The sequence below is a fragment of the Vitis vinifera genome, chromosome 8 (genome assembly GCF_030704535.1).
Source record: "Vitis vinifera cultivar Pinot Noir 40024 chromosome 8, ASM3070453v1".
Taxonomy (NCBI): Eukaryota; Viridiplantae; Streptophyta; class Magnoliopsida; order Vitales; family Vitaceae; genus Vitis; species Vitis vinifera.
The window spans coordinates 21,988,873-22,000,889 of NC_081812.1; the positions used below are offsets into that span (position 1 = coordinate 21,988,873).

A 12,017-nucleotide genomic window follows, 5' to 3' on the forward strand; every position below is an offset into this window, starting at 1 on the left:
GATTAACCAACAAAGGTTGATGCTGAATAGAGTGAGAAGCAAAAAAGGAAAAGAGAGCGAGAAGATTTGAATCAAAAGCCCCATCTAAGGAAAGTTCCTTAATGAAGGTTCTGGAGTTAGAAGGACATACCTGACTTGGCAAACCATAAGGCAGGGAACCCTCGCCTCTCAGAGTCCCTTTGAATGCTCAGGGGGCTCTCTGCCCTTCCTCGAACCCAACCTGTGTCCACCTGTTAAGGTCTTCTCCTCTATTGAAGGCTTTTGGAAGTTTGGATTGCTTTTCCTTGCCATAGTCAAAAGTTTGAAATACGGAGGCCAACTCTTTGCTTGCCTTCTCGCGTCACCTAGAGTAGTCCTTTGAGTAGGCTGCTCTTGTGCATCGACAATATATTGAACCTTTGCAGAGCAAGCCTCTGTTCCTTGGTAATTTGGGGATGAAGACTCCAAAGGGCCTCCCCGAAAGACTCACAAAGGGCCCTTACTACTGTGTGACTGTGCTCACATCTCTTGAAGAAGAAAAAGGTCCAGAACTACAACATCTATTTGGGCTTCCTCCATACTGGGCCAAAGACTGAGTGGGCCTTGAACTTCCTCCACTACTTGGGTTGCTTTCACGTGCTAGTGGGCTTACTCTTTCTTTCCCCAAATTGGGCTTGCCCCCTCTTTCATTAAGGGCTTGCACCTTCTTTCCTTGAAATGGGCTTCCCAAAAGTTGGGCCAAGGGCCTTTGGTTCAGTTACTTGGGCTTCAGAAGACTTAAGGCTCTTTTCCTCAACTAGGCCCCCCCTTTTCTCTTTGTGGGCTTTATAACTTTTTGGACAGAAAAGGGCCGCCTTTCCACTAATAGTGTCTCCTTCCTTGGTTGTGCTTTCCTTCCTTGAGCCTTTGTTTGACCCAAAATTTGAAGAGGAAACAGGAGCCTGTGGGAGACAACCATCACCAGGATTCAAACTAGTGTCGCCACCTGTCCTTGTAATAGGACTTTGCCTCCTGTTGCAGTCACTTCTCACTGCACTATCCTTCCAACCACAGTACTCATCTTCTTCCTCCCCAACGACTGAGACCGGGACTGTGAAGCTCCATGCCCCATCTATCACTTCTAAGAACGCCGGTAGCACAACATTGGCTTTCATCTCCACCTTCAACTTGATCTTTGATAGATCAATTAATTTTAAGGACTGTCGATCAATTTCTGTTACAACCCCCCAATGATTTGACAAATGATGAAGATGAATTTCCGATTGTAAGTGGAAAGGAAGACCTCGCAACTCTATCCATCCTCACTTAAATTTTCCGAGTATCAACATGTTTTCCTCTGGCAACCACCTTCTTAACGAAATCACAACACCTCCCTTCAGTGAAACTGTTGCTACTCCTTTAAGCCAAAGAGCACTTCCAACGGAATCCACAAATAATAATCCTTTGAAGAACGATATTGGTGTAACAGACACCATACCTTTCAAACAAAGAACTCTTGCAATAGCCCTTCCAACATCTGACCAATCCTCTATGTCGTTCTTGCTTTCGCAAATCACAGTTCTAGCCCATTTTTCCATTGGAACTAAAGCACCTTGATGAGTCCTTGACTTTCCCCTGAACTTCTTGATGAAACCCAAAGGGCTCTCTAAAATGACTGCCTTCTTTAGTTGCTCCAAAAACCAAATAATCTCTTCATTATCGAAAACCACGGTGAAAACAGCACCTCAACTTCTTTCTGTGATTGAAATCCACTTCCCCCCATGAGTGCATTCGAAACTGATTTGAAAACTCTTACTCTCCAACACGCAAAACCTTCTCTCCAGGTTTTCTTGGCAAGACTCATCTTGAATCCGGACAATTATATACAAGTGAAATAATTCTTTCGCATCCACTCCGGCTTTGATAGGACTAATGTTCCAGCAGGCAATATCCTTTTGGAAGTCTGCTGTTGTAACAAGTTCAGTCACAGGTGGTGAGGGGCCAGAAGGAGGACATGAAACAAAGGAAGGCTGGCGTTTAGATTATCTGATATGTTGTTGGTTGGTCTTCCACATGGATATTTTGCTTTTTCATGAGAACTTACTGTGCAGCAGAACTCATTTATCAATAGGGGTACAGTATTTGTTCTGTTGGTCACAGGTAATGATGATATGATAGTCTATTGGATTGTAAGCCACTTATTCTACTTGATGAAGCAGTTATCTTTATGCTGGACTTGTATCTGCTTTCTGATACCTGTATGGGCTGCCTTTCTTTATCTTATAACATTTTCTGGCAAGGTTCTGTAAGCTTTCCTTCATTAATTAGGCCTGATTAGCTTTGAAAAGTGTGCATTCTCATAGTTTTTTTTTTAATATTCTCTTTGTACAGGTTGCTTATACAGTATAATATTTTGTTTTCTTTCTATATATGGGATATAATATTGTTCTGTACTTACTATGTGAATTACCTTTCGAATGTTTGCTTCTTTCTTATGGAGTTCTAGTTAGTAAATATATTCTGAATTGTTATTATGGATTGTAGACTAACCTTAATTGTGACCCAGATTGCTAAGCTTCAGTTATCAGACTCCGAACACTCTGAGTTAAAATGGGCTGAGGGCTTTAATATTGGCACCGTCATTGAAGGAAAGATTCATGATGCAAAAGATTTTGGAGTTGTCATCAGCTTTGAGAAGTATAATGATGTTTTTGGTTTTATCACACACTATCAATGTATGTTCTCTTATTCAAAACCATCTCTGTTCATTGATCAATTATTACATTTCAGCCAATAATCTTCAGTGCAATTTATTTATTACAGTAACGGCGGAAAGAGGTTCCACAGTTCAAGCTGTCGTTCTTGATGTTGCCAAGACAGAACGCCTTGTGGATTTATCTTTAAAGCCAGAGTTTCTTGATAGACACAAGGAAGACAGTTCTAACAGCCAGGCTGGCAAAAAGGTGGTCCTCAAATTGATTCTTTTAGGGCTGTCTTTAAGATACCATCACTCGTTATCCACTTATATTTACTTTTGTTTGTTTGCCCATCATGATATATATGAACAGAAGGGATGAAATTAGCCATGCCATGGCTGTATGTTCTGTAACCTCTTTTTTGTTGCAAGGGCTTTTCTGTTCTTATGTAACCATACAAAGTTCTTAGGAAAAATAACAGTTTTGCTCTCTCCTACGTTGTCTGACATTTTATCTTCTGACTGGTAGTTTACCATTTCGATTTGTGGTGTGGCTTAGTCATTTCTTGTTATGACTTCATTTTTTATGTTTACTGATGAAGATTTTAAGTCTTGCTTTTTGCATGCTTGTGGTTTTTGTGCTCAACATGTTCAATCCTTTGTTCCAGAAACGCAGAAGAGAAGCATACAAGGAGTTGCAACCACATCAAACTGTAAATGCAATTGTGGAAATTGTGAAAGAAAATTACTTGGCAAGTCTTTGTTATTTAATTTGATAATAGCTTGGTGTCAGTTATTTATTCAATACCTCAAACTCATTCCACCATGATTTGAATTGTTGTCCAAAGCAGGTTCTTTCATTGCCAGAGTATAACTATGCTATAGGATATGCCTCTGTGTCTGACTACAACACACAAAAGTTTGCTCAGAAACAATTTCTTCATGGGCAAAGGTAAGCCATTCTTTCAAGTAGTTAGTCTCATTTGATTGGTTCAAGCATATTAAAATTTTATGGCATCAGTGTCCTTGATAGAAATGACTTTTTCCCTAGCTTTTGCATTATGTTGCCCTGCTTTCAAAAAGCAGTTTGTTATTGGCCTTAACAGTTGTTTTCCATATCTATAGCTGGCAAGTTGCTATAATTTTGAATATATTAGAAATGAGTTTGCAAGCTGATATTGTTAATGTGGTGCAGTGTCATTGCTAGTGTTATGGCACTTCCAAGCCCCTCAACAGTTGGAAGGTTGCTTTTGGTTCTTAAATCTGTTAGTGAGGCTACAGAGACTTCCAGTTCAAAAAGGGCCAAAAAGAAATCCAGCTATAATGTGGGATCTCTGGTTCAAGCAGAGGTAGATAATTTTGAATTTGTATGCAGTTATTATCTTTGCATTTTGGTATTGGAATTTGAAATGATATTGAACCACTAAATCTTTAATTTCTGCTTTCCAGATTACTGAAATAAAGCCTCTTGAGTTAAGGTTGAAATTTGGAATTGGTTTCCATGGGAGGGTTCATATAACAGAGGTAAGAATTTTCTTGAATGATTTTGACTTGATAGGTTAAAAATAGTGATTTTGTGGTTTATCATTTGTATGTTTTTCTTTGTTTATGCCGCATTTGTAGAAATGTATTTACCTAATCATTGGATTTTATGCAAGTTTAACTTGTCTTGTCAGCAGGTATGTGATGAAAATGTTATTGAGAATCCCTTTAGTAACTTTAGGATTGGGCAAACAGTGTCTGCAAGAATTGTTGCAAAAGCCAATAAATCAGAAAATAATGGTAAAAACCACCAATGGGAGCTGTCCATCAAACCAGAGATGCTTACAGGTAAAAGCATATGAAGCGATGTTTTCTTATTGTGTCTGACTTGAATCCTTCACATTCTTGATTTCTTGTTTAATGAATTCATTCTCTCTAAATTTTTAACTCTCAGCTGAACTAATCATTATTTTAAATGGTTAAGTTTGGATGCAAACTCTTTTGGCCGTTTTTTCCATCTAGGGCATATCTGATTTAAACTGTAGTGATTGATAAAAAAAAGGTCTCATGTAACATGAAGTAGTCAACCCATCCAATGAAATTTTTTTAGTTTTATTTATTTATTTATTTTTATTTGGTGGGAAAGCAGGAAGACATTCTAAATCCAGCACTATAAAATCTGGAACTTTTATTGGTGTTAACTTGGGAGGGACTGGTAACAGACACAAAACCACCTGAATGCTTTCTAGTAGTCTATGCATGATGCAGAAATGCCTGAAATTACCAGAAACTGCCATCTTCTAATCAATTTTTTGCCACTGTCATTTATCCATTGCTGCTTCCTCTATATTGACTTTAATTCATCCAAACTGTCTACAACCTTTGCTTTCGTGTGATTCATTTCTGCAGAAAGTAACCTACAACTGTCTCTTTGTCTGTTAATGTTTCCACAAGCTAGGACATTGTCATATCTGCTATTTCTTTGCCCTTGTTAATTTGAGATCAGCATTGTAATTTCTTTACAGGTTCCATTGAAGTTGAGAACAAGCTTGTGGATGCAGAATTCAGGATTTCAACTGGACAACGGGTAACTGGTTATGTGTATAAAGTGGAAAATGAATGGATCTGGTTAACGATATCGCGTCATATCAAGGCTCAGCTATTTCTACTTGACACTTCATGTGAACCTAATGAACTTCAAGAATTCCAGAAGCGCTTTGAAGTGGGAAAAGCTGTTTCTGGTTATGTTTTAAGTGCCAATAAGGAGAAAAAGCTATTGCGCATGGTGCTACATCAGTTCTCCGTCTCTAATGGAACACTTGATGGCAAAGTTTTAAATATTGATAATCAACACTGCAACCCTCCTATTGAGAACTTGATTCCCCATATTCATAAAGGAGATACTCTCGGTGGTAGAATTTCCAAAATACTTCCAGGTGTTGGTGGATTGCTTGTCCAAATTGGTCCTCATCTGTATGGTAAGGTTCATTTTACTGAACTTAAGGACTCTTGGGTGTCTGACCCATTGTCCGGTTATCATGAAGGGCAGTTTGTAAAATGCAAGGTCCTGGAAATAGGCCATTCAGAGAAGGGTACTGTCCATGTTGACTTATCACTATGGTCATCCTTAAATGGCATGCATTCACCTAACAGCCGCGTAGAAAAGATAGACAATCTTCATTCTGATATGCTTGTGCAGGTAAACATGCTTTGATGCTTTTCTCAATTTTCACGGTGCATTTTGCTTTCCATCTTTAGAGATATATTTAAAAAAAAATTATTTAATAGTCATAAACAATAAAATACAGTAGTGTAAATATCATTTTCTATGCAAGTGCAAACTATGGGTCAAGCTAAAATTTTCATCATATATGTGCAAATTATTTTCCATTATTTTAGTGGTGACACCCCGTGCCATTTCCAATTGCTTGCTCCATTATTGCCTTGCACATGCTCCGTGCTCCAGCTTTGATTCTCACCATCAATAAATGAATGTGTTGTGGCTTACTTCATGACCATAATGAATGAATCTTTTCAATCAAAGCAGGAGCATCTTCCATTTATTCATATGTAAACCACACTTGAATTAATATCCAGATCTACAAAAAACTCCTCCCCGTGGTTCCATAAATGGGATCCCATTCCATTGCAGCAGCTAGCAGGGCCAGCTTTGCTTGGTTCTCTAATGGGCTTGCTCCCTGTGAGTGTGCCCCCCATAAGGTACAAGGGTAAGCCTTCCGTGATAGGGGTGAATTCTTGTGCAAATCATGTGTAAGCTAAAATTTGTTTCTTGAGTAAAGGGATATCTGACAATAAAAATATCCCAACTTTTGCATGACAGCAATCCTGCACATTATGTAGTCACTACACTGTATAAATTCATAACCACCAGTACTACTACCATTGCCACTACAACTAGCTTTGTTTACTGTCTAGTGACTGGTGAAATGTGTTTCTCCAGGATTTTTGCTTATTATTATCTAATTTGTTTATCTTTGCAACAATTACTACTGCTTGTAGTAGTAGTTTGTTAACGACTGGTGACATTTATTTTTTCTTCAGGATATCTACTGATCATATTATTTGTTTATCTTTCTCTTGGACTTGATTAGGGATATGTTAAGAATGTTACCTCAAAAGGATGTTTTATTTTGCTTTCCCGGAAGCTTGATGCTAGAATCCTCCTTGCAAATTTATCTGATGGATATGTTGAAAAACCTGAAAGAGAATTTCCTATTGGAAAACTTGTAAGCGGAAGGTAAGTAGGGTTTTTTACCAGTCGGACAAGCATTTAATATTTAATAGTTGACAGTTATCACCATGTAGTGCTGAGAAACTTAAGTGCAGGGTGTTATCTGTGGAGCCTTTGTCTCGGCGAGTTGAAGTCACCCTCAAGACGTCAAGTGCAACTAGTGTGCAAAAATCTGAAGTAAATGATTTTAGTAGCATCCTTGTTGGAGATATTATTTTTGGCACGATTAAGAGGGTTGAGTCATATGGTTTATTTATAACCATTGATGACACAAACATGGTGAGTTATTAAGTACGTTGCAAATTTAGTACACCATAACCCACCATTAGTTTATGTTAAGACTGACCTCTATAAATGAATTTTGTGGACATCTTGCAATTTTTAATACGTAGTGCGGATAGTTTATTGAAACTCAATGCTCAAACAATATTTTAATGGTGTTTTTTTTTTTCCAGGTTGGGTTGTGCCATATTTCAGAGCTTTCAGATGATCATATTAGCAACATTGAGACTAAATATAAAGCTGGGGAGAGAGTTGCAGCAAAGATCTTAAAGGTAAATATTTTTCTTGTACAAAAAGTGCTTGCTCATCATTTGAATCAGTTATGTGAATGGTGCATTGTGTTTGGTAATTCTTTCTTTAAGATCATGCCAATTATTGATTAATCTTTTATTGGCACCATATTTCTAATTTTTCAACCCATCTGGACAGGTGGATGAGGAAAGGCACCGGATTTCTCTTGGAATGAAGAATTCATATATTAAAGAAACAACCCAAAATAATGGTTTTGTTGATGACACTCAATTGTCAACATTTCTGGAAAACAACTCTCGTGAAATCCAAAATTTGGATGTTGAATATGAAGACGAAGAGTACCCAGTTCTTTCACAAGTGGAGTCAAGGGCCTCAATTCTTCCACTTGAGGTTGATCTTGATGATGTAAATCACTCCAATTTGGATGATGCAGTTGGTCAAAATCATATTTATACTAACGAGACAAACACCATAGATGAGAAAAGCAAGAGACGGGCCAAGAAAAAAGCCAAGGAAGAAAAGTAATTTTGATTCTACCTGTTTGACAATCCCATCATTTTGGGGCTACTGTATAGAATTTTACTTTTGTACTAATCTCTTCACTGTCCTCCACAGGGAGCAAGAAATTAGGGCTGCTGAGGAACGACTAATGCTGAATGATGTGCCAAGAACTGCCGATGAGTTTGAAAAGCTGGTTAGAGGTTCCCCTAATAGCAGCTTTCTATGGATAAAATACATGGCTTTGATGCTGTCTTTGGCTGATATTGAGAAAGCTCGCTCAATCGCTGAAAGGTATTAGTTTTTTGCTGTATTATTGATTAGCTAAAAGCAGAGTTTTCCAAAAAAGATTTAAAACTTAAAAAACTAAATTTGTGCAGTGGGCTTATGCAAGAGTTTTGTATGGTGGGCTTATGCATGTTTCTGTATTCTTTTTTTTGGAAGGACAGTGGTTTTTTTAATATATATTCTTGTATGGATAGCAAAGTTTTATTTAAGAATAAGAAGACAAATAGTTGCTCAAACTTGAAATCTAATTCACTTCAGATATTTTATTACTGAAAAAAGGGAAGAGGATTTCTCAATGGAACACCTTTATGCATAAAATGAAACTCATACAATAAGGAAAAAAAAATGTTTTGGGTCTGTATCTCATTAGTTTTTATTCGCCATTGTTGAGTTCTCTTCTTCTTTCTTTGTTCTATGGGTTCAGTTTTTAATGGGTAATTATTTTCTCAACCTTGAGAAAATTGAACTGAAATTATAACAATTGACACTGATAATTATGGGTTTTATGTATTTCACTTCTTGTTTATGTTTTGAAGGGCTTTGAGAACAATAAATATCAGGGAAGAGTCTGAGAAGTTGAATATTTGGATGGCGTATTTTAATTTAGAAAATGAATATGGGAATCCTCCAGAGGTATTTTTTCTTTGTGTGATTTTCACTGTAATTACATTATCAGTTAAATAGTTTCATATCTCTCTGTCTCTCTCTCTAGGAAGCTGTTGTGAAGGTATTTCAAAGAGCATTGCAGTATTGTGATCCTAAAAAGGTGCATCTAGCACTCTTAGGCATGTATGAAAGGACTGAGCAACATAAGTTAGCAGACGAGCTTCTTGAGAAAATGACCAAGAAGTTCAAGCATTCATGCAAAGTATGTTATTTTTCTAAATTTTGTTTTTGTTTCAGTTAGATGTCAACGTGTTGAGTTTTTCACGTTTTTATGTAATTTTAGGTTTGGTTAAGAAGGGTGCAGAATGTCTTGAAGCAGCACCAAGATGGAGTTCAACCTGTTATAAATCGGGCTCTTTTATGTCTTCCCCGCCATAAGCATATTAAATTCATCTCACAGACTGCTATCCTTGAATTCAAATCAGGGGTTCCTGATAGAGGACGATCCATGTTTGAAGGGATGCTGCGGGAGTACCCGAAGAGAACAGACTTGTGGAGTGTCTACCTTGATCAAGTAAAAATCCCCTTCTCTAGTATAATCTCCTTCCCTTTTTGCTGTAATAAAGATTACGATTCTCCCTCTTTACAGGAAATTCGACTTGGAGATATTGACATTATTCGTGCACTATTTGAGAGGGCAATTAACCTCAGCCTTGAACCCAGAAAAATGAAGGTGTGTTGGATTTTGCTCTCTTAGTCTTCTGTTTCCTTTATTTATTAATTTTTTTTGCAAGATACTTGAATTGTTACATTTGCTTTTGACGTCTGGTTTTGCAGTTCTTATTCAAGAAGTACCTCGAGTATGAGAAGTCTCAGGGTGATGAGGAACGGATTGAATCTGTAAAGAGGAAGGCAATGGAGTATGCCAACAGCACACTTGCTTAACACCGATCTTCTTTGTTTCAGCCTAGTTTCCCATTTCCACTGTTTGCTGGAATGTATGCATGGTTGAGTGACTTGGTATTCATGTACCATAGTTTTTTTGACCATTAGTGCTAAATTTTGTTTATGTTTATGTGTTTTCATTTTTTTGGCATTAAGTCCAATTAAAAAAATCCTATTTAAGAGTTGAGAGCTAAATGTAGAATGGTTGGATGTTACATAAAGTTGTTTAAAAGTATCTTTTTGCTATCAATTGTGAATGTTGGGTCTGCTGTATCTAAGTACATACTACTTCGTTTTAAAGATAAAAGAAGGCAAAGAGACAACCAGGAATTGGGGAAGACTCAGCCTCCAGTTGTTTAAATTTCCATGCCATGGATGATGGATCCATGGTGATGATAGAGAATTCTACAGTAGTTCAAAAATGACCAAGGAAGTTCAAGCATTCTTTGATTTAATGTTATTGGATAATTGTTGAGCAGTGGAATACTCTAGATCTCTCCCTTTTTAAACTTCCCAACAATAGCACCAAAGGGATTGTAAGTTCCGGTTTCTAATGTGATTTTCTTTACATGATTTTTCTTGTAATTGAACTTACAATTCTGACTTCAAGGTGTGTTAGCTTTTGCATTTCTGTCGGTCTAGGTGTACTATTTTTCTCAACACCCCAGTTTTTGGGAATTGTTCTTTCCAACTTAAAAAAAAAAATGTTTTTGATAAAATTTTAATTAATAATAGTTAGGTTTTTTTTTTTTTGATTAAAAAACGTAAGTTGTTTTTAGGTGTTTTATGTAGTATGGTATTTAAAAAAATATTTTGAAAATTTTATATAGTTCTTTTATGAAAAATGAATCCAAAAAATTAATTTTTAATTTTGTTATTAATTTTTACAGGTGAGATCTCACAAAAAAAATTAATTTTTATCTGTACGAGACCGACTGATACTCATATTTATGGTATGGTTTTTGCCCATCTCAGCAGTGCCAAAAATCTTGAATGCCATATGATGCCCATTACATACATTTATAGGAATGAACGAATTTGGTGTCCAAGCAATGAAACAGTCTTACATTAATCTTTTTAAACAGTTATATTGGTTTATCATAAGAGATTTGGATGAATGAATCAAAATAACTAGACTCGTAAAGATAACCTTCCTTCAACCTTGTTGAAAAATGATCTTTTTTTTTATTTGCTTCCCACGACATCATCTTCCCAATTTTTTATTGTTATCGTATTCATTTCACTATTTCTTAATAATACATTAGTCTTTTTATTTCATTTTATTTTTACTGTGGTTGATTTCTTATTAAGGATGTTCATCTGAATTGCTTGATAAAAAACTAATTAAGTTTTAAGTTTATAATAACTTGAATTGTGTGGTTATGTTTTATTTTTATTTTTAAAAAAAAGACTTAAATAAGGTTAAACTTTCATTTTATCTACAAATTTTAATTAGAATGTTCATCTATTTAATCTCATCTTTAGAATCCAATAACAACTCAATTACAAAAAACCCCGATAAAAAGCAACCTTAAGAAACTCCTGCCAAAATCCCAACAAAACAAAAACAAAAGTCTTCAACAAAAAATAACTATAAAAAACTCGTAACTAAAAACAATTATAAAAGACCCTAACAAAAATAAATGCAAAAAATATCAACTAGAAGTAATTACAAAATAACCCCAATAAAAAGCTATGATAAAAAACCAAAACAAAAAACAATTGTAAAAAATTGTAATAAAAAACAATTATAGAAGCGAAAGATGGAGAATACAATCATCTTAAAGAAAAAGGAAAAATAGAAGAACTCTTGCAATTGGTCTATATATCTTATAAAGAGAGCTAAGTATAAAAAAAATTTGTAAAGAATAATCAAGAGAGGCCATTTTTCCAATTTCGAGACTATTTCGGGTCTTTAACCAAATGTCTCTTAATTGTTGGGCTTACACCCAGCCTTGGGCTTCTTTACAGCCTGCCCCAATTCCGGCCCAAAGGGGAGCCTGGACTTAGAACCCTGACCCAGTGGCTAGGTGTGGCCCGGCCCCTTCACACGCCAAGGTGGCATCAACAGAAATAAATAAGAACATGTCTTCCACATCCGATTTAACCGCACAATTTCTTGGCCACATAATTTTGTGAATTTTGCTTCAGATTTCAAGCGTTCATGTATTCTTTAAAGGTTGAATGTGGGGCCTTTGAGTTCTGATTCTTCTGAAGAACCAAAGCCATTAAATACTGAAATGTGAAATGGAAGGGATA

The 12,017-nt window shown here is 36.2% G+C and overlaps 1 protein-coding gene across 1 annotated transcript in view; it reads left to right on the top strand.

The window, feature by feature from the left end:
- LOC100262322 (rRNA biogenesis protein RRP5) overlaps positions 1-10,008 on the top strand; it is a 32,255-nt gene extending 22,247 nt beyond the window's left edge. Inside the window, exons 22-39 of the mRNA XM_010655552.3 lie at positions 2,525-2,693; positions 2,782-2,921; positions 3,322-3,405; positions 3,505-3,605; positions 3,849-4,002; positions 4,103-4,177; positions 4,333-4,483; positions 5,161-5,834; positions 6,748-6,893; positions 6,983-7,166; positions 7,343-7,441; positions 7,599-7,942; positions 8,037-8,213; positions 8,744-8,840; positions 8,920-9,075; positions 9,157-9,387; positions 9,463-9,546; positions 9,651-10,008. Of these exons, the coding sequence (XP_010653854.1) occupies positions 2,525-2,693; positions 2,782-2,921; positions 3,322-3,405; positions 3,505-3,605; positions 3,849-4,002; positions 4,103-4,177; positions 4,333-4,483; positions 5,161-5,834; positions 6,748-6,893; positions 6,983-7,166; positions 7,343-7,441; positions 7,599-7,942; positions 8,037-8,213; positions 8,744-8,840; positions 8,920-9,075; positions 9,157-9,387; positions 9,463-9,546; positions 9,651-9,758 (3,174 nt within the window). The 3' untranslated portion in view covers positions 9,759-10,008. The remainder of the gene's footprint in view (positions 1-2,524; positions 2,694-2,781; positions 2,922-3,321; positions 3,406-3,504; positions 3,606-3,848; positions 4,003-4,102; positions 4,178-4,332; positions 4,484-5,160; positions 5,835-6,747; positions 6,894-6,982; positions 7,167-7,342; positions 7,442-7,598; positions 7,943-8,036; positions 8,214-8,743; positions 8,841-8,919; positions 9,076-9,156; positions 9,388-9,462; positions 9,547-9,650) is intronic.
- Positions 10,009-12,017: the final 2,009 nt, after the last annotated feature.